Source organism: Eucyclogobius newberryi, unplaced genomic scaffold (assembly GCF_026437365.1).
Source record: "Eucyclogobius newberryi isolate DKJ021-1_F unplaced genomic scaffold, fEucNew1.0.hap1 SCAF_18, whole genome shotgun sequence".
In the NCBI taxonomy this organism is placed as follows: domain Eukaryota; kingdom Metazoa; phylum Chordata; class Actinopteri; order Gobiiformes; family Gobiidae; genus Eucyclogobius; species Eucyclogobius newberryi.
This window is the reverse complement of record NW_027315812.1, coordinates 1,379,287-1,405,306: the sequence shown is the minus strand read 5'-3', so window position 1 is coordinate 1,405,306 and position 26,020 is coordinate 1,379,287. Positions and strand designations below refer to the sequence as shown.

Genomic DNA, 26,020 nt, shown 5'->3' with positions numbered 1-26,020 from the left:
GATACTTCCTCACAGCGTGTTCAGTTACTTCCTCACAGCGTGTTCAGATACTTCCTCTGAGCATGTTCAGTTACTTCCTCACAGCGTGTTCAGATACTTCCTCTGAGCATGTTCAGTTACTTCCTCACAGCGTGTTCAGATACTTCCTCTGAGCGTGTTCAGTTACTTCCTCACAGCGTGTTCAGATACTTCCCCTGAGCATGTTCAGTTACTTCCTCACAGCGTGTTCAGATACTTCCTCACAGCGTGTTCAGATACTTCCTCTGAGCGTGTTCAGATACTTCCTCACAGCGTGTTCAGATACTTCCTCAGATACTTCCTCACAGCATGTTCAGATACTTCCTCAGATACTTCCTCACAGCGTGTTCAGTTACTTCCTCACAGCGTGTTCAGATACTTCCTCTGAGCGTGTTCAGATACTTCCTCACAGCGTGTTCAGATACTTCCTCAGATACTTCCTCACAGCGTGTTCAGATACTTCCTCACAGCGTGTTCAGATACTTCCTCACAGCGTGTTCAGATACTTCCTCTGAGCGTGTTCAGATACTTCCTCACAGCGTGTTCAGTTACTTCCTCTGAGCGTGTTCAGTTACTTCCTCACAGCGTGTTCAGTTACTTCCTCACAGCGTGTTCAGATACTTCCTCACAGCTTGTTCAGTTACTTCCTCTGAGCGTGTTCAGATACTTCCTCACAGCGTGTTCAGATACTTCCTCACAGCGTGTTCAGTTACTTCCTCTGAGCGCGTTCAGTTACTTCCTCTGAGCGTGTTCAGATACTTCCTCACAGCGTGTTCAGATACTTCCTCACAGCGTGTTCAGTTACTTCCTCTAAGGGCGTTCAGATACTTCCTCTGAGCGTGTTCAGTTACTTCCTCACAGCGTGTTCAGATACTTCCTCTGAGCGTGTTCAGTTACTTCCTCACAGCGTGTTCTGTTACTTCCTCTGAGCGTGTTCTGTTACTTCCTCACAGCGTGTTCAGTTACTTCCTCTGAGCGTGTTCAGTTACTTCCTCACAGCGTGTTCAGTTACTTCCTCTGAGCGTGTTCAGTTACTTCCTCACAGCGTGTTCAGATACTTCCTCACAGCGTGTTCAGATACTTCCTCAAATACTTCCTCACAGCGTGTTCGATACTTCCTCACAGCGTGTTCAGATACTTCCTCACAGCGTGTTCAGATACTTCCTCACAGCGTGTTCAGATACTTCCTCACAGCGTGTTCAGATACTTTCTCTGAGCGTGTTCAGATACTTTCTCTGAGCGTGTTCAGATACTTCCTCACAGCGTGTTCAGTTACTTCCTCTGAGCGTGTTCAGTTACTTCCTCACAGCGTGTTCAGTTACTTCCTCACAGCGTGTTCAGATACTTCCTCACAGGGTGTTCAGATACTTCCTCACAGCGTGTTCAGTTACTTCCTCTGAGCGCGTTCAGTTACTTCCTCTGAGCGTGTTCAGTTACTTCCTCACAGCGTGTTCAGTTACTTCCTCACAGCATGTTCAGTTACTTCCTCTGAGCGTGTTCAGTTACTTCCTCTGAGCATGTTCAGATACTTCCTCTGAGCGTGTTCAGTTACTTCCTCTGAGCGTGTTCAGTTACTTCCTCAGAGCTTGTTCAGTTACTTCCTCAGAGCTTGTTCAGTTACTTCCTCAGAGCTTGTTCAGTTACTTCCTCAGAGCGTGTTCAGTTACTTCCTCTGAGCGTGTTCAGTTACTTCCTCAGAGCTTGTTCAGTTACTTCCTCCCCCTCATACTGTACAGTAACTGTTACTTCTTGTTTGCAGCCCGAGCAAAGGAGTTCCGGCAAAACTTTCCAAACGTTTTACAAGGTACAAAGAGTTTGTATTTAAAGTATTTAAAGGCGGTATGGACGTGGAAGTGCACATGCCCCTCCCCCGTGCTCATGCCCCTCCCCCGTGCACATGCCCCTCCCCCGTGCACATGCCACTCCCCCGTGCACATGCCCCTCCCCCGTGCTCATGCCCCTCCCCCGTGCAAATGCCCCTCCCCCGTGCACATGCCACTCCCCCGTGCACATGCCACTCCCCCGTGCACATGCCCCTCCCCCGTGCACATGCCACTCCCCCGTGCGCATGCCACTCCCCCGTGCTCATGCCACTCCCCCGTGCACATGCCACTCCCCCGTGTACATGCCACTCCCCCGTGCACATGCCCCTCCCCCGTGTACATGCCACTCCCCCGTGCACATGCCACTCCCCCGTGCTCGTGCCACTCCCCCGTGCTCGTGCCACTCCCCCGTGCACATGCCACTCCCCCGTGCACATGCCACTCCCCCGTGCACATGACACTCCCCCGTGCACATGCCACTCCCCCGTTTACATGACACTCCCCCGTGCTCGTGCCACTCCCCCGTGCACATGCCACTCCCCCGTGCTCGTGCCACTCCCCCGTGCACATGCCACTCCCCCGTGCACATGCCCCTCCCCCGTGTGGATTGATACAACACACACGTGCGTTTGTTTATTAGCGCAACGGAGCGCATCGCATCTCTCGTCTCCCGTAGATTTCTGTCCACTTCTGCGTCAGCTCGAACTGTCTTTCTCCGTCTTCATTTTGCCCCGTTCACTGAGGGAACTATATTATGATAGATCCATGCGCTTAGGCACGCGGAAACGTGAGGACGAGCCTGACGCGGCTGCAGGTGAGCGACAGGTGCGTTTTATGATTGACACGTGGCAGGACAAATGATTTATCCATGACACGAGGAAATATGATAAAACATTTGCTGAAAAAAATCGTCCATACCACCTTTAAAGTATTTAAAGTTTTAAAAGTTTTATTGAAGAAAATCTGATTTGTTTTGATTCTTTTGTCACATTTTGATTTAAAAATGTTTGTTCTAAAAGTCCAGACAAACCTTCACTTTAGTCCTGGTTTAGACTTGGTTTAGACCTGGTTTAGACCTGATTTAGTCCTGATTTAGACCTGATTTAGACCTGATTTAGTCCTGATTTAGACCTGGTTTAGTCCTGGTTTAGTCCTGGTTTAAACCTGGTTTAGTCCTGGTTTAGTCCTGGTTTAAACCTGGTTTAGTCCTGGTTTAAACCTGGTTTAGTCCTGGTTTAGTCCTGGTTTAGTCCTGGTTTAGTCCTGGTTTAAACCTGGTTTAATCCTGGTTTAGACCTGGTTTAGTCCTGGTTTAGTCCTGGTTTAGTCCTGGTTCAAACCTGGTTTAGTCCTGGTTTAGTCCTGGTTTAGTCCTGGTTTATTCCTGGTTTAGTCCTGGTTTAAACCTGGTTTAGTCCTGGTTTAGACCTGGTTTAGTCCTGGTTTAGTCCTGGTTTATTCCTGGTTTAGTCCTGGTTTAGTCCTAGTTTAGACCTGGTTTAGTCCTGGTTTAGTCCTGGTTTATTCCTGGTTTAGTCCTGGTTTAAACCTGGTTTAGTCCTGGTTTAGTCCTGGTTTAAACCTGGTTTAGTCCTGGTTTAGTCCTGGTTTAATCCTGGTTTAGACCTGGTTTAGTCCTGGTTTAAACCTGGTTTAGTCCTGGTTTAGTCCTGGTTTAGTCCTGGTTTAAACCTGGTTTAGTCCTGGTTTAAACCTGGTTTAATCCTGGTTTAGACCTGGTTTAGTCCTGGTTTAGACCTGGTTTAGTCCTGGTTTAAACCTGGTTTAATCCTGGTTTAGACCTGGTTTAGTCCTGGTTTAGTCCTGGTTTAGTCCTGGTTTAGTCCTGGTTTAAACCTGGTTTAGTCCTGGTTTAAACCTGGTTTAATCCTGGTTTAGACCTGGTTTAGTCCTGGTTTAGTCCTGGTTTAGTCCTGGTTTATTCCTGGTTTAGTCCTGGTTTAAACCTGGTTTAGACCTGGTTTAAACCTGGTTTAGTCCTGGTTTAGTCCTGGTTTAAACCTGGTTTAGTCCTGGTTTAGTCTTGGTTTAGTCCTGGTTTAAACCTGGTTTATTCCAGGTTTAGTCCTGGTTTAGTCCTGGTTTAAACCTGGTTTAGTCCTGGTTTAAACCTGGTTTAGTCCTGGTTTAGTCTTGGTTTAGTCCTGGTTTAAACCTGGTTTATTCCTGGTTTAGTCCTGGTTTAAACCTGGTTTAGTCCTGGTTTAAACCTGGTTTAGTCCTGGTTTAAACCTGGTTTAATCCTGGTTTAGACCTGGTTTAGTCCTGGTTTAGACCTGGTTTAGTCCTGGTTTAATCCTGGTTTAGACCTGGTTTAGTCCTGGTTTAGTCCTGGTTTAGTCCTGGTTTAAACCTGGTTTAGTCCTGGTTTAAACCTGGTTTAGTCCTGGTTTAGTCCTGGTTTAGTCCTGGTTTATTCCTGGTTTAGTCCTGGTTTAAACCTGGTTTAGTCCTGGTTTAAACCTGGTTTAGTCCTGGTTTAGTCCTGGTTTAGACCTGGTTTAGTCCTGGTTTAGTCCTGGTTTAGACCTGGTTTAAACCTGGTTTAGTCCTGGTTTAGTCCTGGTTTAAACCTGGTTTAGTCTTGGTTTAGTCCTGGTTTAAACCTGGTTTATTCCTGGTTTAGTCCTGGTTTAAACCTGGTTTATTCCTGGTTTAGTCCTGGTTTAAACCTGGTTTAGTCCTGGTTTAAACCTGGTTTAGTCCTGGTTTAGTCTTGGTCTAGTCCTGGTTTAAACCTGGTTTATTCCTGGTTTAGTCCTGGTTTAAACCTGGTTTAATCCTGGTTTAGACCTGGTTTAGTCCTGGTTTAGACCTGGTTTAGTCCTGGTTTAGTCCTGGTTTAGTCCTGGTTTAGTCCTGGTTTAAACCTGGTTTAAACCTGGTTTAGTCCTGGTTTAAACCTGGTTTAATCCTGGTTTAGACCTGGTTTAGTCCTGGTTTAGTCCTGGTTTATTCCTGGTTTAGTCCTGGTTTAAACCTGGTTTAGTCCTGGTTTAGTCCTGGTTTAGTCCTGGTTTAGTCCTGGTTTAGCTCTGGTTTAGTCCTGGTTTAGACCTGGTTTAGTCCTGGTTTAAACCTGGTTTAGTCCTGGTTTAGACCTGGTTTAGACCTGGTTTAGTCCTGGTTTAGTCCTGGTTTAGTCCTGGTTTAGACCTGGTTTATTCCTGGTTTAAACCTGGTTTATTCCTGGTTTAGTCCTGGTTTAAACCTGGTTTAGTCCTGGTTTAGACCTGGTTTAGACCTGGTTTAGTCCTGGTTTAGTCCTGGTTTAGTCCTGGTTTAAACCTGGTTTAGTCCTGGTTTAGTCCTGGTTTAAACCTCGTTTAGTCCTGGTTTAAACCTGGTTTAGTCCTGGTTTAGTCCTGGTTTAAACCTGGTTTAGTCCTGGTTTAGACCTGGTTTAGTCCTGGTTTAGTCCTGGTTTAGTCCTGGTTTATTCCTGGTTTAGTCCTGGTTTAAACCTGGTTTAGTCCTAGTTTAGACCTGGTTTAGTCCTGGTTTAGTCCTGGTTTAAACCTGGTGTAGACCTGGTTTAGTCCTGGTTTAGTCCTGGTTTAAACCTGGTTTAGTCCTGGTTTAGTCCTGGTTTAATCCTGGTTTAGACCTGGTTTAGTCCTGGTTTAAACCTGGTTTAGTCCTGGTTTAAACCTGGTTTAATCCTGGTTTAGACCTGGTTTAGTCCTGGTTTAGTCCTGGTTTAGTCCTGGTTTAGTCCTGGTTTAAACCTGGTTTAATCCTGGTTTAGACCTGGTTTAGTCCTGGTTTAGTCCTGGTTTAGTCCTGGTTTAAACCTGGTTTAGTCCTGGTTTAAACCTGGTTTAGTCCTGGTTTAGACCTGGTTTAGTCCTGGTTTAGTCCTGGTTTAGACCTGGTTTAAACCTGGTTTAGTCCTGGTTTAGTCCTGGTTTAGTCCTGGTTTAGTCCTGGTTTAGTCCTGGTTTAAACCTGGTTTATTCCTGGTTTAGTCCTGGTTTAAACCTGGTTTAGTCCTGGTTTAAACCTGGTTTAATCCTGGTTTAGTCCTGGTTTAGTCCTGGTTGAAACCTGGTTTAGTCCTGGTTTAAACCTGGTTTAATCCTGGTTTAGACCTGGTTTAGTCCTGGTTTAGTCCTGGTTTATTCCTGGTTTAGACCTGGTTTAGTCCTGGTTTAAACCTGGTTTAGTCCTGGTTTAGTCCTGGTTTAAACCTGGTTTAATCCTGGTTTAGTCCTGGTTTATTCCTGGTTTAGTCCTGGTTTAAACCTGGTTTAGTCCTGGTTTAAACCTGGTTTAATCCTGGTTTAGTCCTTGTTTATTCCTGGTTTAGTCCTGGTTTAAACCTGGTTTAGTCCTGGTTTAAAACTGGTTTAGTCCTGGTTTAAACCTGGTTTAGTCCTGGTTTAGTCTTGGTTTAGTCCTGGTTTAAACCTGGTTTATTCCTGGTTTAGTCCTGGTTTAAACCTGGTTTAGTCCTGGTTTAAACCTGGTTTAGTCCTGGTTTAGTCTTGGTTTAGTCCTGGTTTAAACCTGGTTTATTCCTGGTTTAGTCCTGGTTTAAACCTGGTTTAGTCCTGGTTTAAACCTGGTTTAAACCTGGTTTATTCCTGGTTTAGTCCTGGTTTAAACCTGGTTTAGTCCTGGTTTAGTCCTGGTTTAAACCTGGTTTATTCCTGGTTTAGACCTGGTTTAGTCCTGGTTTAGACCTGGTTTAGTCCTGGTTTAGACCTGGTTTAGTCCTGGTTTAAACCTGGTTTAATCCTGGTTTAGACCTGGTTTAGTCCTGGTTTAGTCCTGGTTTAGTCCTGGTTTAGTCCTGGTTTAGTCCTGGTTTAAACCTGGTTTAGTCCTGGTTTAAACCTGGTTTAGTCCTGGTTTAGACCTGGTTTAGTCCTGGTTTAGTCCTGGTTTAGTCCTGGTTTATTCCTGGTTTAGTCCTGGTTTAAACCTGGTTTAGTCCTAGTTTAGACCTGGTTTAGTCCTGGTTTAGTCCTGGTTTAAACCTGGTGTAGTCCTGGTTTAAACCTGGTTTAGTCCTGGTTTAGTCCTGGTTTAAACCTGGTTTTTTCCTGGTTTAGTCCTGGTTTAATCCTGGTTTAGACCTGGTTTAGTCCTGGTTTAAACCTGGTTTAGTCCTGGTTTAGTCCTGATTTAGTCCTGGTTTAAACCTGGTTTAGTCCTGGTTTAAACCTGGTTTAGTCCTGGTTTAAACCTGGTTTAATCCTGGTTTAGACCTGGTTTAAACCTGGTTTAATCCTGGTTTAGTCCTGGTTTAGTCCTGGTTTAAACCTGGTTTAGTCCTGGTTTAGTCCTGGTTTAAACCTGGTTTAGTCCTGGTTTAAACCTGGTTTAGTCCTGGTTTAAACCTGGTTTAATCCTGGTTTAGACCTGGTTTAGTCCTGGTTTAGTCCTGGTTTAGTCCTGGTTTAGTCCTGGTTTAGTCCTGGTTTAGTCCTGGTTTAAACCTGGTTTAATCCTGGTTTAGACCTGGTTTAGTCCTGGTTTAGTCCTGGTTTAGTCCTGGTTTAAACCTGGTTTAGTCCTGGTTTAAACCTGGTTTAGTCCTGGTTTAGTCCTGGTTTAGACCTGGTTTAGTCCTGGTTTAGTCCTGGTTTAGACCTGGTTTAAACCTGGTTTAGTCCTGGTTTAGTCCTGGTTTAGTCCTGGTTTAATCCTGGTTTAGTCCTGGTTTAAACCTGGTTTAGTCCTGGTTTAGTCCTGGTTTAAACCTGGTTTAGTCCTGGTTTAAACCTGGTTTAATCCTGGTTTAGACCTGGTTTAGTCCTGGTTTAGTCCTGGTTTATTCCTGGTTTAGACCTGGTTTATTCCTGGTTTAAACCTGGTTTAATCCTGGTTTAGACCTGGTTTAGTCCTGGTTTAGTCCTGGTTTATTCCTGGTTTAGACCTGGTTTAGTCCTGGTTTAAACCTGGTTTAGTCCTGGTTTAGTCCTGGTTTAAACCTGGTTTAATCCTGGTTTAGTCCTGGTTTATTCCTGGTTTAGTCCTGGTTTAAACCTGGTTTAGTCCTGGTTTAAACCTGGTTTAATCCTGGTTTAGTCCTGGTTTATTCCTGGTTTAGTCCTGGTTTAAACCTGGTTTAGTCCTGGTTTAAAACTGGTTTAGTCCTGGTTTAAACCTGGTTTAGTCCTGGTTTAGTCTTGGTTTAGTCCTGGTTTAAACCTGGTTTATTCCTGGTTTAGTCCTGGTTTAAACCTGGTTTAGTCCTGGTTTAGTCCTGGTTTAAACCTGGTTTAGTCCTGGTTTAGTCCTGGTTTAGACCTGGTTTAGTCCTGGTTTAGTCCTGGTTTAGACCTGGTTTAAACCTGGTTTAGTCCTGGTTTAGTCCTGGTTTAGTCCTGGTTTAATCCTGGTTTAGTCCTGGTTTAAACCTGGTTTATTCCTGGTTTAGTCCTGGTTTAAACCTGGTTTAGTCCTGGTTTAAACCTGGTTTAATCCTGGTTTAGACCTGGTTTAGTCCTGGTTTAGTCCTGGTTTATTCCTGGTTTAGACCTGGTTTATTCCTGGTTTAAACCTGGTTTAATCCTGGTTTAGACCTGGTTTAGTCCTGGTTTAGTCCTGGTTTATTCCTGGTTTAGACCTGGTTTAGTCCTGGTTTAAACCTGGTTTAGTCCTGGTTTAGTCCTGGTTTAAACCTGGTTTAATCCTGGTTTAGTCCTGGTTTATTCCTGGTTTAGTCCTGGTTTAAACCTGGTTTAGTCCTGGTTTAAACCTGGTTTAATCCTGGTTTAGTCCTGGTTTATTCCTGGTTTAGTCCTGGTTTAAACCTGGTTTAGTCCTGGTTTAAAACTGGTTTAGTCCTGGTTTAAACCTGGTTTAGTCCTGGTTTAGTCTTGGTTTAGTCCTGGTTTAAACCTGGTTTATTCCTGGTTTAGTCCTGGTTTAAACCTGGTTTAGTCCTGGTTTAAACCTGGTTTAGTCCTGGTTTAGTCTTGGTTTAGTCCTGGTTTAAACCTGGTTTATTCCTGGTTTAGTCCTGGTTTAAACCTGGTTTAGTCCTGGTTTAGACCTGGTTTAGTCCTGGTTTATTCCTGGTTTAGTCCTGGTTTAAACCTGGTTTAGTCCTGGTTTAAACCTGGTTTATTCCTGGTTTAGTCCTGGTTTAAACCTGGTTTAATCCTGGTTTAGACCTGGTTTAGTCCTGGTTTAGACCTGGTTTAGTCCTGGTTTAGACCTGGTTTAGTCCTGGTTTAAACCTGGTTTAATCCTGGTTTAGACCTGGTTTAGTCCTGGTTTAGTCCTGGTTTAAACCTGGTTTAGTCCTGGTTTAAACCTGGTTTAGTCCTGGTTTAAACCTGGTTTAATCCTGGTTTAGACCTGGTTTAGTCCTGGTTTAGTCCTGGTTTAGTCCTGGTTTAGTCCTGGTTTAGTCCTGGTTTAAACCTGGTTTAGACCTGGTTTAGTCCTGGTTTAGTCCTGGTTTAAACCTGGTTTAGTCCTGGTTTAGTCCTGGTTTAAACCTGGTTTAGTCCTGGTTTAGTCCTGGTTTAATCCTGGTTTAGTCCTGGTTTAGTCCTGGTTTAGTCCTGGTTTATTCCTGGTTTAGTCCTGGTTTAAACCTGGTTTAGTCCTGGTTTAGACCTGGTTTAGACCTGGTTTAGTCCTGGTTTAGTCCTGGTTTAGTCCTGGTTTAAACCTGGTTTAGTCCTGGTTTAGTCCTGGTTTAAACCTCGTTTAGTCCTGGTTTAAACCTGGTTTAGTCCTGGTTTAAACCTGGTTTAATCCTGGTTTAGTCCTGGTTTATTCCTGGTTTAGTCCTGGTTTAAACCTGGTTTAGTCCTGGTTTAGACCTGGTTTAGTCCTGGTTTAGTCCTGGTTTAGTCCTGGTTTATTCCTGGTTTAGTCCTGGTTTAAACCTGGTTTAGTCCTAGTTTAGACCTGGTTTAGTCCTGGTTTAGTCCTGGTTTAAACCTGGTGTAGACCTGGTTTAGTCCTGGTTTAGTCCTGGTTTAAACCTGGTTTAGTCCTGGTTTAGTCCTGGTTTAATCCTGGTTTAGACCTGGTTTAGTCCTGGTTTAAACCTGGTTTAGTCCTGGTTTAAACCTGGTTTAATCCTGGTTTAGACCTGGTTTAGTCCTGGTTTAGTCCTGGTTTAGTCCTGGTTTAGTCCTGGTTTAAACCTGGTTTAATCCTGGTTTAGACCTGGTTTAGTCCTGGTTTAGTCCTGGTTTAGTCCTGGTTTAAACCTGGTTTAGTCCTGGTTTAAACCTGGTTTAGTCCTGGTTTAGACCTGGTTTAGTCCTGGTTTAGTCCTGGTTTAGACCTGGTTTAAACCTGGTTTAGTCCTGGTTTAGTCCTGGTTTAGTCCTGGTTTAGTCCTGGTTTAGTCCTGGTTTAAACCTGGTTTATTCCTGGTTTAGTCCTGGTTTAAACCTGGTTTAGTCCTGGTTTAAACCTGGTTTAATCCTGGTTTAGTCCTGGTTTAGTCCTGGTTGAAACCTGGTTTAGTCCTGGTTTAAACCTGGTTTAATCCTGGTTTAGACCTGGTTTAGTCCTGGTTTAGTCCTGGTTTATTCCTGGTTTAGACCTGGTTTAGTCCTGGTTTAAACCTGGTTTAGTCCTGGTTTAGTCCTGGTTTAAACCTGGTTTAATCCTGGTTTAGTCCTGGTTTAGTCCTGGTTTAGTCCTGGTTTAAACCTGGTTTAGTCCTGGTTTAAACCTGGTTTAATCCTGGTTTAGTCCTTGTTTATTCCTGGTTTAGTCCTGGTTTAAACCTGGTTTAGTCCTGGTTTAAAACTGGTTTAGTCCTGGTTTAAACCTGGTTTAGTCCTGGTTTAGTCTTGGTTTAGTCCTGGTTTAAACCTGGTTTATTCCTGGTTTAGTCCTGGTTTAAACCTGGTTTAGTCCTGGTTTAAACCTGGTTTAGTCCTGGTTTAGTCTTGGTTTAGTCCTGGTTTAAACCTGGTTTATTCCTGGTTTAGTCCTGGTTTAAACCTGGTTTAGTCCTGGTTTAAACCTGGTTTAAACCTGGTTTATTCCTGGTTTAGTCCTGGTTTAAACCTGGTTTAGTCCTGGTTTAGTCCTGGTTTAAACCTGGTTTATTCCTGGTTTAGACCTGGTTTAGTCCTGGTTTAGACCTGGTTTAGTCCTGGTTTAGACCTGGTTTAGTCCTGGTTTAAACCTGGTTTAATCCTGGTTTAGTCCTGGTTTAGTCCTGGTTTAGTCCTGGTTTAGTCCTGGTTTAGTCCTGGTTTAAACCTGGTTTAGTCCTGGTTTAAACCTGGTTTAGTCCTGGTTTAGACCTGGTTTAGTCCTGGTTTAGTCCTGGTTTAGTCCTGGTTTATTCCTGGTTTAGTCCTGGTTTAAACCTGGTTTAGTCCTAGTTTAGACCTGGTTTAGTCCTGGTTTAGTCCTGGTTTAAACCTGGTGTAGTCCTGGTTTAAACCTGGTTTAGTCCTGGTTTAGTCCTGGTTTAAACCTGTTTTTTTCCTGGTTTAGTCCTGGTTTAATCCTGGTTTAGACCTGGTTTAGTCCTGGTTTAAACCTGGTTTAGTCCTGGTTTAGTCCTGATTTAGTCCTGGTTTAAACCTGGTTTAGTCCTGGTTTAAACCTGGTTTAGTCCTGGTTTAAACCTGGTTTAATCCTGGTTTAGACCTGGTTTAAACCTGGTTTAATCCTGGTTTAGTCCTGGTTTAGTCCTGGTTTAAACCTGGTTTAGTCCTGGTTTAGTCCTGGTTTAGTCCTGGTTTAAACCTGGTTTAGTCCTGGTTTAAATCTGGTTTAGTCCTGGTTTAAACCTGGTTTAATCCTGGTTTAGACCTGGTTTAGTCCTGGTTTAGTCCTGGTTTAGTCCTGGTTTAGTCCTGGTTTAGTCCTGGTTTAGTCCTGGTTTAAACCTGGTTTAATCCTGGTTTAGACCTGGTTTAGTCCTGGTTTAGTCCTGGTTTAGTCCTGGTTTAAACCTGGTTTAGTCCTGGTTTAAACCTGGTTTAGTCCTGGTTTAGTCCTGGTTTAGACCTGGTTTAGTCCTGGTTTAGTCCTGGTTTAGACCTGGTTTAAACCTGGTTTAGTCCTGGTTTAGTCCTGGTTTAGTCCTGGTTTAATCCTGGTTTAGTCCTGGTTTAAACCTGGTTTAGTCCTGGTTTAGTCCTGGTTTAAACCTGGTTTAGTCCTGGTTTAAACCTGGTTTAATCCTGGTTTAGACCTGGTTTAGTCCTGGTTTAGTCCTGGTTTATTCCTGGTTTAGACCTGGTTTATTCCTGGTTTAAACCTGGTTTAATCCTGGTTTAGACCTGGTTTAGTCCTGGTTTAGTCCTGGTTTATTCCTGGTTTAGACCTGGTTTAGTCCTGGTTTAAACCTGGTTTAGTCCTGGTTTAGTCCTGGTTTAAACCTGGTTTAATCCTGGTTTAGTCCTGGTTTATTCCTGGTTTAGTCCTGGTTTAAACCTGGTTTAGTCCTGGTTTAAACCTGGTTTAATCCTGGTTTAGTCCTGGTTTATTCCTGGTTTAGTCCTGGTTTAAACCTGGTTTAGTCCTGGTTTAAAACTGGTTTAGTCCTGGTTTAAACCTGGTTTAGTCCTGGTTTAGTCTTGGTTTAGTCCTGGTTTAAACCTGGTTTATTCCTGGTTTAGTCCTGGTTTAAACCTGGTTTAGTCCTGGTTTAGTCCTGGTTTAAACCTGGTTTAGTCCTGGTTTAGTCCTGGTTTAGACCTGGTTTAGTCCTGGTTTAGTCCTGGTTTAGACCTGGTTTAAACCTGGTTTAGTCCTGGTTTAGTCCTGGTTTAGTCCTGGTTTAATCCTGGTTTAGTCCTGGTTTAAACCTGGTTTATTCCTGGTTTAGTCCTGGTTTAAACCTGGTTTAGTCCTGGTTTAAACCTGGTTTAATCCTGGTTTAGACCTGGTTTAGTCCTGGTTTAGTCCTGGTTTATTCCTGGTTTAGACCTGGTTTATTCCTGGTTTAAACCTGGTTTAATCCTGGTTTAGACCTGGTTTAGTCCTGGTTTAGTCCTGGTTTATTCCTGGTTTAGACCTGGTTTAGTCCTGGTTTAAACCTGGTTTAGTCCTGGTTTAGTCCTGGTTTAAACCTGGTTTAATCCTGGTTTAGTCCTGGTTTATTCCTGGTTTAGTCCTGGTTTAAACCTGGTTTAGTCCTGGTTTAAACCTGGTTTAATCCTGGTTTAGTCCTGGTTTATTCCTGGTTTAGTCCTGGTTTAAACCTGGTTTAGTCCTGGTTTAAAACTGGTTTAGTCCTGGTTTAAACCTGGTTTAGTCCTGGTTTAGTCTTGGTTTAGTCCTGGTTTAAACCTGGTTTATTCCTGGTTTAGTCCTGGTTTAAACCTGGTTTAGTCCTGGTTTAAACCTGGTTTAGTCCTGGTTTAGTCTTGGTTTAGTCCTGGTTTAAACCTGGTTTATTCCTGGTTTAGTCCTGGTTTAAACCTGGTTTAGTCCTGGTTTAGACCTGGTTTAGTCCTGGTTTATTCCTGGTTTAGTCCTGGTTTAAACCTGGTTTAGTCCTGGTTTAAACCTGGTTTATTCCTGGTTTAGTCCTGGTTTAAACCTGGTTTAATCCTGGTTTAGACCTGGTTTAGTCCTGGTTTAGACCTGGTTTAGTCCTGGTTTAGACCTGGTTTAGTCCTGGTTTAAACCTGGTTTAATCCTGGTTTAGACCTGGTTTAGTCCTGGTTTAGTCCTGGTTTAAACCTGGTTTAGTCCTGGTTTAAACCTGGTTTAGTCCTGGTTTAAACCTGGTTTAATCCTGGTTTAGACCTGGTTTAGTCCTGGTTTAGTCCTGGTTTAGTCCTGGTTTAGTCCTGGTTTAAACCTGGTTTAGACCTGGTTTAGTCCTGGTTTAGTCCTGGTTTAGTCCTGGTTTAAACCTGGTTTAGTCCTGGTTTAAACCTGGTTTAGTCCTGGTTTAGTCCTGGTTTAATCCTGGTTTAGACCTGGTTTAGTCCTGGTTTAGTCCTGGTTTAGTCCTGGTTTATTCCTGGTTTAGTCCTGGTTTAAACCTGGTTTAGTCCTGGTTTAAACCTGGTTTAGTCCTGGTTTAGTCCTGGTTTAGACCTGGTTTAGTCCTGGTTTAGTCCTGGTTTATTCCTGGTTTAGACCTGGTTTAGTCCTGGTTTAAACCTGGTTTAGTCCTGGTTTAGTCCTGGTTTAAACCTGGTTTAATCCTGGTTTAGTCCTGGTTTATTCCTGGTTTAGTCCTGGTTTAGACCTGGTTTAGTCCTGGTTTAGACCTGGTTTAGTCCTGGTTTAGACCTGGTTTAGTCCTGGTTTAAACCTGGTTTAATCCTGGTTTAGACCTGGTTTAGTCCTGGTTTAGTCCTGGTTTAAACCTGGTTTAGTCCTGGTTTAAACCTGGTTTAGTCCTGGTTTAAACCTGGTTTAATCCTGGTTTAGACCTGGTTTAGTCCTGGTTTAGTCCTGGTTTAGTCCTGGTTTAGTCCTGGTTTAAACCTGGTTTAGACCTGGTTTAGTCCTGGTTTAGTCCTGGTTTAGTCCTGGTTTAAACCTGGTTTAGTCCTGGTTTAAACCTGGTTTAGTCCTGGTTTAGTCCTGGTTTAATCCTGGTTTAGACCTGGTTTAGTCCTGGTTTAGTCCTGGTTTAGTCCTGGTTTATTCCTGGTTTAGTCCTGGTTTAAACCTGGTTTAGTCCTGGTTTAAACCTGGTTTAGTCCTGGTTTAGTCCTGGTTTAGACCTGGTTTAGTCTTGGTTTAGTCCTGGTTTATTCCTGGTTTAGACCTGGTTTAGTCCTGGTTTAAACCTGGTTTAGTCCTGGTTTAGTCCTGGTTTAAACCTGGTTTAATCCTGGTTTAGTCCTTGTTTATTCCTGGTTTAGTCCTGGTTTAAAACTGGTTTAGTCCTGGTTTAAACCTGGTTTAGTCCTGGTTTAGTCTTGGTTTAGTCCTGGTTTAAACCTGGTTTATTCCTGGTTTAGTCCTGGTTTAAACCTGGTTTAGTCCTGGTTTAAACCTGGTTTAGTCCTGGTTTAGTCTTGTTTTAGTCCTGGTTTAAACCTGGTTTATTCCTGGTTTAGTCCTGGTTTAAACCTGGTTTAGTCCTGGTTTAAACCTGGTTTAAACCTGGTTTATTCCTGGTTTAGTCCTGGTTTAAACCTGGTTTAGTCCTGGTTTAGTCCTGGTTTAAACCTGGTTTATTCCTGGTTTAGACCTGGTTTAGTCCTGGTTTAGACCTGGTTTAGTCCTGGTTTAAACCTGGTTTAATCCTGGTTTAGACCTGGTTTAGTCCTGGTTTAGTCCTGGTTTAGTCCTGGTTTAGTCCTGGTTTAAACCTGGTTTAGTCCTGGTTTAAACCTGGTTTAATCCTGGTTTAGACCTGGTTTAAACCTGGTTTAGTCCTGGTTTAGACCTGGTTTAGTCCTGGTTTAGTCCTGGTTTAGTCCTGGTTTATTCCTGGTTTATTCCTGGTTTAGACCTGGTTTAGTCCTGGTTTAAACCTGGTTTAGTCCTGGTTTAGTCCTGGTTTAAACCTGGTTTAATCCTGGTTTAGTCCTGGTTTATTCCTGGTTTAGTCCTGGTTTAAACCTGGTTTAGTCCTGGTTTAGTCCTGGTTTAGTCCTGGTTTAATCCTGGTTTAGTCCTTGTTTATTCCTGGTTTAGTCCTGGTTTAAACCTGGTTTAGTCCTGGTTTAATCCTGGTTTAGTCCTTGTTTATTCCTGGTTTAGACCTGGTTTAGTCCTGGTTTAGTCCTGGTTTAATCCTGGTTTAGTCCTTGTTTATTCCTGGTTTAGTCCTGGTTTAAACCTGGTTTAGTCCTGGTTTAAAACTGGTATAGTCCTGGTTTAAACCTGGTTTAGTCCTGGTTTAGTCTTGGTTTAGTCCTGGTTTAAACCTGGTTTATTCCTGGTTTAGTCCTGGTTTAAACCTGGTTTAGTCCTGGTTTAAACCTGGTTTAGTCCTGGTTTAGTCTTGGTTTAGTCCTGGTTTAAACCTGGTTTATTCCTGGTTTAGTCCTGGTTTAAACCTGGTTTAGTCCTGGTTTAAACCTGGTTTAAACCTGGTTTATTCCTGGTTTAGTCCTGGTTTAAACCTGGTTTAGTCCTGGTTTAGTCCTGGTTTAAACCTGGTTTATTCCTGGTTTAGACCTGGTTTAGTCCTGGTTTAGACCTGGTTTAGTCCTGGTTTAGACCTGGTTTAGTCCTGGTTTAAACCTGGTTTAATCCTGGTTTAGACCTGGTTTAGTCCTGGTTTAGTCCTGGTTTAGTCCTGGTTTAGTCCTGGTTTAAACCTGGTTTAGTCCTGGTTTAAACCTGGTTTAATCCTGGTTTAGACCTGGTTTAAACCTGGTTTAGTCCTGGTTTAGACCTGGTTTAGTCCTGGTTTAGTCCTGGTTTAGTCCTGGTTTATTCCTGGTTTAGTCCTGGTTTAGACCTGGTTTAGTCCTAGTTTAGACCTGGTTTAGTCCTGGTTTAGTCCTGGTTTAAACCTGGTGTAGTCCTGGTTTAAACCTGGTTTAGTCCTGGTTTAGTCCTGGTTTAAACCTGGTTTTTTCCTGGTTTAGTCCTGGTTTAATCCTGGTTTAGACCTGGTTTAGTCCTGGTTTAAACCTGGTTTAGTCCTGGTTTAGTCCTGATTTAGTCCTGGTTTAAACCTGGTTTAGTCCTGGTTTAAACCTGGTTTAGTCCTGGTTTAAACCTGGTTTAATCCTGGTTTAGACCTGGTTTAAACCTGGTTTAATCCTGGTTTAGTCCTGGTTTAGTCCTGGTTTAAACCTGGTTTAGTCCTGGTTTAGTCCTGGTTTAGTCCTGGTTTAAACCTGGTTTAGTCCTGGTTTAAACCTGGTTTAGTCCTGGTTTAAACCTGGTTTAATCCTGGTTTAGACCTGGTTTAAACCTGGTTTAATCCTGGTTTAAACCTGGTTTAGTCCTGGTTTAGTCCTGGTTTAGTCCTGGTTTAGTCCTGGTTTAGTCCTGGTTTAAACCTGGTTTAATCCTGGTTTAGACCTGGTTTAGTCCTGGTTTAGTCCTGGTTTAGTCCTGGTTTAAACCTGGTTTAGTCCTGGTTTAAACCTGGTTTAGTCCTGGTTTAGTCCTGGTTTAGACCTGGTTTAGTCCTGGTTTAGTCCTGGTTTAGACCTGGTTTAAACCTGGTTTAGTCCTGGTTTAGTCCTGGTTTAGTCCTGGTTTAATCCTGGTTTAGTCCTGGTTTAAACCTGGTTTAATCCTGGTTTAGACCTGGTTTAGTCCTGGTTTAGTCCTGGTTTATTCCTGGTTTAGACCTGGTTTATTCCTGGTTTAAACCTGGTTTAATCCTGGTTTAGACCTGGTTTAGTCCTGGTTTAGACCTGGTTTAGTCCTGGTTTAGACCTGGTTTAGTCCTGGTTTAAACCTGGTTTAATCCTGGTTTAGACCTGGTTTAGTCCTGGTTTAGTCCTGGTTTAGTCCTGGTTTAGTCCTGGTTTAAACCTGGTTTAGTCCTGGTTTAAACCTGGTTTAATCCTGGTTTAGACCTGGTTTAAACCTGGTTTAGTCCTGGTTTAGACCTGGTTTAGTCCTGGTTTAGTCCTGGTTTAGTCCTGGTTTATTCCTGGTTTAGTCCTGGTTTAAACCTGGTTTAGTCCTAGTTTAGACCTGGTTTAGTCCTGGTTTAGTCCTGGTTTAAACCTGGTGTAGTCCTGGTTTAAACCTGGTTTAGTCCTGGTTTAGTCCTGGTTTAAACCTGGTTTTTTCCTGGTTTAGTCCTGGTTTAATCCTGGTTTAGACCTGGTTTAGTCCTGGTTTAAACCTGGTTTAGTCCTGGTTTAGTCCTGATTTAGTCCTGGTTTAAACCTGGTTTAGTCCTGGTTTAAACCTGGTTTAGTCCTGGTTTAAACCTGGTTTAATCCTGGTTTAGACCTGGTTTAAACCTGGTTTAATCCTGGTTTAGTCCTGGTTTAGTCCTGGTTTAAACCTGGTTTAGTCCTGGTTTAGTCCTGGTTTAGTCCTGGTTTAAACCTGGTTTAGTCCTGGTTTAAACCTGGTTTAGTCCTGGTTTAAACCTGGTTTAATCCTGGTTTAGACCTGGTTTAAACCTGGTTTAATCCTGGTTTAAACCTGGTTTAGTCCTGGTTTAGTCCTGGTTTAGTCCTGGTTTAGTCCTGGTTTAGTCCTGGTTTAAACCTGGTTTAATCCTGGTTTAGACCTGGTTTAGTCCTGGTTTAGTCCTGGTTTAGTCCTGGTTTAAACCTGGTTTAGTCCTGGTTTAAACCTGGTTTAGTCCTGGTTTAGTCCTGGTTTAGACCTGGTTTAGTCCTGGTTTAGTCCTGGTTTAGACCTGGTTTAAACCTGGTTTAGTCCTGGTTTAGTCCTGGTTTAGTCCTGGTTTAATCCTGGTTTAGTCCTGGTTTAAACCTGGTTTATTCCTGGTTTAGTCCTGGTTTAAACCTGGTTTAGTCCTGGTTTAAACCTGGTTTAATCCTGGTTTAGACCTGGTTTAGTCCTGGTTTAGTCCTGGTTTATTCCTGGTTTAGACCTGGTTTATTCCTGGTTTAAACCTGGTTTAATCCTGGTTTAGACCTGGTTTAGTCCTGGTTTAGTCCTGGTTTATTCCTGGTTTAGACCTGGTTTAGTCCTGGTTTAAACCTGGTTTAGTCCTGGTTTAGTCCTGGTTTAAACCTGGTTTAATCCTGGTTTAGTCCTGGTTTATTCCTGGTTTAGTCCTGGTTTAAACCTGGTTTAGTCCTGGTTTAAAACTGGTTTAGTCCTGGTTTAAACCTGGTTTAGTCCTGGTTTAGTCTTGGTTTAGTCCTGGTTTAAACCTGGTTTATTCCTGGTTTAGTCCTGGTTTAAACCTGGTTTAGTCCTGGTTTAAACCTGGTTTAGTCCTGGTTTAGTCTTGGTTTAGTCCTGGTTTAAACCTGGTTTATTCCTGGTTTAGTCCTGGTTTAAACCTGGTTTAGTCCTGGTTTAGACCTGGTTTAGTCCTGGTTTATTCCTGGTTTAGTCCTGGTTTAAACCTGGTTTAGTCCTGGTTTAAACCTGGTTTATTCCTGGTTTAGTCCTGGTTTAAACCTGGTTTAATCCTGGTTTAGACCTGGTTTAGTCCTGGTTTAGACCTGGTTTAGTCCTGGTTTAGACCTGGTTTAGTCCTGGTTTAAACCTGGTTTAATCCTGGTTTAGACCTGGTTTAGTCCTGGTTTAGTCCTGGTTTAGTCCTGGTTTAAACCTGGTTTAGTCCTGGTTTAAACCTGGTTTAGTCCTGGTTTAAACCTGGTTTAATCCTGGTTTAGACCTGGTTTAGTCCTGGTTTAGTCCTGGTTTAGTCCTGGTTTAGTCCTGGTTTAGTCCTGGTTTAAACCTGGTTTAGACCTGGTTTAGTCCTGGTTTAGTCCTGGTTTAGTCCTGGTTTAAACCTGGTTTAGTCCTGGTTTAAACCTGGTTTAGTCCTGGTTTAAACCTGGTTTAGTCCTGGTTTAGTCCTGGTTTAATCCTGGTTTAGACCTGGTTTAGTCCTGGTTTAGTCCTGGTTTAGTCCTGGTTTATTCCTGGTTTAGTCCTGGTTTAAACCTGGTTTAGTCCTGGTTTAAACCTGGTTTAGTCCTGGTTTAGTCCTGGTTTAGACCTGGTTTAGTCCTGGTTTAGTCCTGGTTTAGTCCTGGTTTAAACCTGGTTTAGTCCTGGTTTAGTCCTGGTTTATTCCTGGTTTAGTCCTGGTTTAAACCTGGTTTAGTCCTGGTTTAGTCCTGGTTTAGACCTGGTTTAGTCCTGGTTTAGTCCTGGTTTAGTCCTGGTTTAAACCTGGTTTAGTCCTGGTTTAGTCCTGGTTTAGTCCTGGTTTATACCTGGTTTAGTCCTGGTTTAAACCTGGTTTAGTCCTGGTTTAGTCCTGGTTTAGTCCTGGTTTAATCCTGGTTTAGTCCTGGTTTATTCCTGGTTTAGTCCTGGTTTAAACCTGGTTTAGTCCTGGTTTAGACCTGGTTTAGTCCTGGTTTAGTCCTGGTTTAGTCCTGGTTTATTCCTGGTTTAGTCCTGGTTTAAACCTGGTTTAGTCCTAGTTTAGACCTGGTTTAGTCCTGGTTTAGTCCTGGTTTATTCCTGGTTTAGTCCTGGTTTAAACCTGGTTTAGTCCTGGTTTAGTCCTGGTTTAAACCTGGTTTAGTCCTGGTTTAGTCCTGGTTTAAACCTGGTTTAGTCCTAGTTTAGACCTGGTTTAGTCCTGGTTTAGTCCTGGTTTATTCCTGGTTTAGTCCTGGTTTAAACCTGGTTTAGTCCTGGTTTAGTCCTGGTTTAAACCTGGTTTAGTCCTGGTTTAGTCCTGGTTTAATCCTGGTTTAGACCTGGTTTAGTCCTGGTTTAAACCTGGTTTAGTCCTGGTTTAATCCTGGTTTAGACCTGGTTTAGTCCTGGTTTAAACCTGGTTTAGTCCTGGTTTAGTCCTGATTTAGTCCTGGTTTAAACCTGGTTTAGTCCTGGTTTAAACCTGGTTTAGTCCTGGTTTAAACCTGGTTTAATCCTGGTTTAGACCTGGTTTAAACCTGGTTTAATCCTGGTTTAGACCTGGTTTAAACCTGGTTTAATCCTGGTTTAGTCCTGGTTTAGTCCTGGTTTAAACCTGGTTTAGTCCTGGTTTAGTCCTGGTTTAGTCCTGGTTTAAACCTGGTTTAGTCCTGGTTTAAACCTGGTTTAGTCCTGGTTTAAACCTGGTTTAATCCTGGTTTAGACCTGGTTTAAACCTGGTTTAATCCTGGTTTAAACCTGGTTTAGTCCTGGTTTAGTCCTGGTTTAGTCCTGGTTTAGTCCTGGTTTAGTCCTGGTTTAGTCCTGGTTTAAACCTGGTTTAATCCTGGTTTAGACCTGGTTTAGTCCTGGTTTAGTCCTGGTTTAGTCCTGGTTTAAACCTGGTTTAGTCCTGGTTTAAACCTGGTTTAGTCCTGGTTTAGTCCTGGTTTAGACCTGGTTTAGTCCTGGTTTAGTCCTGGTTTAGACCTGGTTTAAACCTGGTTTAGTCCTGGTTTAGTCCTGGTTTAGTCCTGGTTTAATCCTGGTTTAGTCCTGGTTTAAACCTGGTTTATTCCTGGTTTAGTCCTGGTTTAAACCTGGTTTAGTCCTGGTTTAAACCTGGTTTAATCCTGGTTTAGACCTGGTTTAGTCCTGGTTTAGTCCTGGTTTATTCCTGGTTTAGACCTGGTTTATTCCTGGTTTAAACCTGGTTTAATCCTGGTTTAGACCTGGTTTAGTCCTGGTTTAGTCCTGGTTTATTCCTGGTTTAGACCTGGTTTAGTCCTGGTTTAAACCTGGTTTAGTCCTGGTTTAGTCCTGGTTTAAACCTGGTTTAATCCTGGTTTAGTCCTGGTTTATTCCTGGTTTAGTCCTGGTTTAAACCTGGTTTAGTCCTGGTTTAAACCTGGTTTAGTCCTGGTTTAAACCTGGTTTAATCCTGGTTTAGTCCTGGTTTATTCCTGGTTTAGTCCTGGTTTAAACCTGGTTTAGTCCTGGTTTAAAACTGGTTTAGTCCTGGTTTAAACCTGGTTTAGTCCTGGTTTAGTCTTGGTTTAGTCCTGGTTTAAACCTGGTTTATTCCTGGTTTAGTCCTGGTTTAAACCTGGTTTAGTCCTGGTTTAAACCTGGTTTAGTCCTGGTTTAGTCTTGGTTTAGTCCTGGTTTAAACCTGGTTTATTCCTGGTTTAGTCCTGGTTTAAACCTGGTTTAGTCCTGGTTTAGACCTGGTTTAGTCCTGGTTTATTCCTGGTTTAGTCCTGGTTTAAACCTGGTTTAGTCCTGGTTTAAACCTGGTTTATTCCTGGTTTAGTCCTGGTTTAAACCTGGTTTAATCCTGGTTTAGACCTGGTTTAGTCCTGGTTTAGACCTGGTTTAGTCCTGGTTTAGACCTGGTTTAGTCCTGGTTTAAACCTGGTTTAATCCTGGTTTAGACCTGGTTTAGTCCTGGTTTAGTCCTGGTTTAAACCTGGTTTAGTCCTGGTTTAAACCTGGTTTAGTCCTGGTTTAAACCTGGTTTAATCCTGGTTTAGACCTGGTTTAGTCCTGGTTTAGTCCTGGTTTAGTCCTGGTTTAAACCTGGTTTAGACCTGGTTTAGTCCTGGTTTAGTCCTGGTTTAGTCCTGGTTTAAACCTGGTTTAGTCCTGGTTTAAACCTGGTTTAGTCCTGGTTTAAACCTGGTTTAGTCCTGGTTTAGTCCTGGTTTAATCCTGGTTTAGACCTGGTTTAGTCCTGGTTTAGTCCTGGTTTAGTCCTGGTTTATTCCTGGTTTAGTCCTGGTTTAAACCTGGTTTAGTCCTGGTTTAAACCTGGTTTAGTCCTGGTTTAGTCCTGGTTTAGACCTGGTTTAGTCCTGGTTTAGTCCTGGTTTAGTCCTGGTTTAAACCTGGTTTAGTCCTGGTTTAGTCCTGGTTTATTCCTGGTTTAGTCCTGGTTTAAACCTGGTTTAGTCCTGGTTTAGTCCTGGTTTAGACCTGGTTTAGTCCTGGTTTAGTCCTGGTTTAGTCCTGGTTTAAACCTGGTTTAGTCCTGGTTTAGTCCTGGTTTAGTCCTGGTTTAGTCCTGGTTTAGTCCTGGTTTAATCCTGGTTTAGTCCTGGTTTATTCCTGGTTTAGTCCTGGTTTAAACCTGGTTTAGTCCTGGTTTAGACCTGGTTTAGTCCTGGTTTAGTCCTGGTTTAGTCCTGGTTTATTCCTGGTTTAGTCCTGGTTTAAACCTGGTTTAGTCCTAGTTTAGACCTGGTTTAGTCCTGGTTTAGTCCTGGTTTATTCCTGGTTTAGTCCTGGTTTAAACCTGGTTTAGTCCTGGTTTAGTCCTGGTTTAAACCTGGTTTAGTCCTGGTTTAGTCCTGGTTTAAACCTGGTTTAGTCCTAGTTTAGACCTGGTTTAGTCCTGGTTTAGTCCTGGTTTATTCCTGGTTTAGTCCTGGTTTAAACCTGGTTTAGTCCTGGTTTAGTCCTGGTTTAAACCTGGTTTAGTCCTGGTTTAGTCCTGGTTTAATCCTGGTTTAGACCTGGTTTAGTCCTGGTTTAAACCTGGTTTAGTCCTGGTTTAGTCCTGGTTTAGTCCTGGTTTAAACCTGGTTTAGTCCTGGTTTAGACCTGTTTTAGTCCTGGTTTAGACCTGGTTTAGTCCTGGTTTAAACCTGGTTTAATCCTGGTTTAGACCTGGTTTAGTCCTGGTTTAGTCCTGGTTTAGTCCTGGTTCAAACCTGGTTTAGTCCTGGTTTAAACCTGGTTTAATCCTGGTTTAAACCTGGTTTAGTCCTGGTTTAGTCCTGGTTTAGTCCTGGTTTATTCCTGGTTTAGTCCTGGTTTAAACCTGGTTTAGTCCTGGTTTAGACCTGGTTTAGTCCTGGTTTAGTCCTGGTTTAGACCTGGTTTAAACCTGGTTTAGTCCTGGTTTAGTCCTGGTTTAAACCTGGTTTAGTCCTGGTTTAGTCTTGGTTTAGTCCTGGTTTAAACCTGGTTTATTCCTGGTTTAGTCCTGGTTTAAACCTGGTTTAGTCCTGGTTTAAACCTGGTTTAGTCCTGGTTTGAACCTGGTTTAGTCCTGGTTTAGTCTTGGTTTAGTCCTGGTTTAAACCTGGTTTATTCCTGGTTTAGTCCTGGTTTAAACCTGGTTTAGTCCTGGTTTAAACCTGGTTTAGTCCTGGTTTAAACCTGGTTTAATCCTGGTTTAATCCTGGTTTAGACCTGGTTTAGTCCTGGTTTAATCCTGGTTTAGACCTGGTTTAGTCCTGGTTTAGTCCTGGTTTAGTCCTGGTTTAAACCTGGTTTAGTCCTGGTTTAAACCTGGTTTAATCCTGGTTTAGACCTGGTTTAGTCCTGGTTTAGTCCTGGTTTAGTCCTGGTTTAGTCCTGGTTTAAACCTGGTTTAGTCCTGGTTTAAACCTGGTTTAATCCTGGTTTAAACCTGGTTTAGTCCTGGTTTAGTCTTGGTTTAGTCCTGGTTTAAACCTGGTTTAATCCTGGTTTAAACCTGGTTTAGTCCTGGTTTAGACCTGGTTTAGTCCTGGTTTAGACCTGGTTTAGTCCTGGTTTAGTCCTGGTTTAGTCCTGGTTTAGTCCTGGTTTAGACCTGGTTTAAACCTGGTTTAATCCTGGTTTAGACCTGGTTTAGACCTGGTTTAGACCTGGTTTAGTCCTGGTTTAAACCTGGTTTAGTCCTGGTTTAGTCCTGGTTTATTCCTGGTTTATTCCTGGTTTAGTCCTGGTTTAAACCTGGTTTAGTCCTGGTTTAAACCTGGTTTAGTCCTGGTTTAGTCTTGGTTTAGTCCTGGTTTAAACCTGGTTTATTCCTGGTTTAGTCCTGGTTTAAACCTGGTTTAGTCCTGGTTTAAACCTGGTTTAATCCTGGTTTGGACCTGGTTTAGTCCTGGTTTAGTCCTGGTTTAGTCCTGGTTTAAACCTGGTTTAGTCCTGGTTTAAACCTGGTTTAATCCTGGTTTAGACCTGGTTTAGACCTGGTTTAGTCCTGGTTTATTCCTGGTTTAGTCCTGGTTTAAACCTGGTTTAGTCCTGGTTTAAACCTGGTTTAGTCCTGGTTTAGTCCTGGTTTAGTCCTGGTTTAGTCCTGGTTTAAACCTGGTTTAGACCTGGTTTAGTCCTGGTTTAGTCCTGGTTTAGTCCTGGTTTAAACCTGGTTTAGTCCTGGTTTAGTCCTGGTTTAGTCCTGGTTTAGTCCTGGTTTATTCCTGGTTTAGTCCTGGTTTAAACCTGGTTTAGTCCTGGTTTAAACCTGGTTTAGTCCTGGTTTAGTCCTGGTTTAGACCTGGTTTAGTCCTGGTTTAGTCCTGGTTTAGTCCTGGTTTAGACCTGGTTTAGTCCTGGTTTAGTCCTGGTTTAGTCCTGGTTTAAACCTGGTTTAGTCCTGGTTTAGTCCTGGTTTATTCCTGGTTTAGTCCTGGTTTAGTCCTGGTTTAGTCCTGGTTTAGACCTGGTTTAGTCCTGGTTTAGTCCTGGTTTAGTCCTGGTTTAGTCCTGGTTTAGTCCTGGTTTAGTCCTGGTTTATACCTGGTTTAGTCCTGGTTTAAACCTGGTTTAGTCCTGGTTTAGTCCTGGTTTAATCCTGGTTTAGTCCTGGTTTATTCCTGGTTTAGTCCTGGTTTAAACCTGGTTTAGTCCTGGTTTAGACCTGGTTTAGTCCTGGTTTAGTCCTGGTTTAGTCCTGGTTTATTCCTGGTTTAGTCCTGGTTTAAACCTGGTTTAGTCCTAGTTTAGACCTGGTTTAGTCCTGGTTTAGTCCTGGTTTATTCCTGGTTTAGTCCTGGTTTAAACCTGGTTTAGTCCTGGTTTAGTCCTGGTTTAAACCTGGTTTAGTCCTGGTTTAGTCCTGGTTTAAACCTGGTTTAGTCCTAGTTTAGACCTGGTTTAGTCCTGGTTTAGTCCTGGTTTATTCCTGGTTTAGTCCTGGTTTAAACCTGGTTTAGTCCTGGTTTAGTCCTGGTTTAAACCTGGTTTAGTCCTGGTTTAGTCCTGGTTTAATCCTGGTTTAGACCTGGTTTAGTCCTGGTTTAAACCTGGTTTAGTCCTGGTTTAGTCCTGGTTTAGTCCTGGTTTAAACCTGGTTTAGTCCTGGTTTAGACCTGTTTTAGTCCTGGTTTAGACCTGGTTTAGTCCTGGTTTAAACCTGGTTTAATCCTGGTTTAGACCTGGTTTAGTCCTGGTTTAGTCCTGGTTTAGTCCTGGTTCAAACCTGGTTTAGTCCTGGTTTAAACCTGGTTTAATCCTGGTTTAAACCTGGTTTAGTCCTGGTTTAGTCCTGGTTTAGTCCTGGTTTATTCCTGGTTTAGTCCTGGTTTAAACCTGGTTTAGTCCTGGTTTAGACCTGGTTTAGTCCTGGTTTAGTCCTGGTTTAGACCTGGTTTAAACCTGGTTTAGTCCTGGTTTAGTCCTGGTTTAAACCTGGTTTAGTCCTGGTTTAGTCTTGGTTTAGTCCTGGTTTAAACCTGGTTTATTCCTGGTTTAGTCCTGGTTTAAACCTGGTTTAGTCCTGGTTTAAACCTGGTTTAGTCCTGGTTTGAACCTGGTTTAGTCCTGGTTTAAACCTGGTTTAGTCCTGGTTTAAACCTGGTTTAGACCTGGTTTAGTCCTGGTTTAGTCCTGGTTTAGTCCTGGTTTAAACCTGGTTTAGTTCTGGTTTAAACCTGGTTTAATCCTGGTTTAGACCTGGTTTAGTCCTGGTTTAGTCCTGGTTTAGTCCTGGTTTAGTCCTGGTTTAAACCTGGTTTAGTCCTGGTTTAAACCTGGTTTAATCCTGGTTTAAACCTGGTTTAGTCCTG

General features: G+C 42.8%; 1 protein-coding gene across 1 annotated transcript in view; it reads left to right on the top strand.

The window, feature by feature from the left end:
• LOC140364906 (uncharacterized) overlaps positions 1-26,020 on the top strand; it is a 65,017-nt gene that overhangs the window by 26,436 nt on the left and 12,561 nt on the right. Inside the window, exon 3 of the mRNA XM_072451287.1 lies at positions 1,778-1,822. Coding sequence (XP_072307388.1) covers positions 1,778-1,822 — 45 coding nt within the window. The remainder of the gene's footprint in view (positions 1-1,777; positions 1,823-26,020) is intronic.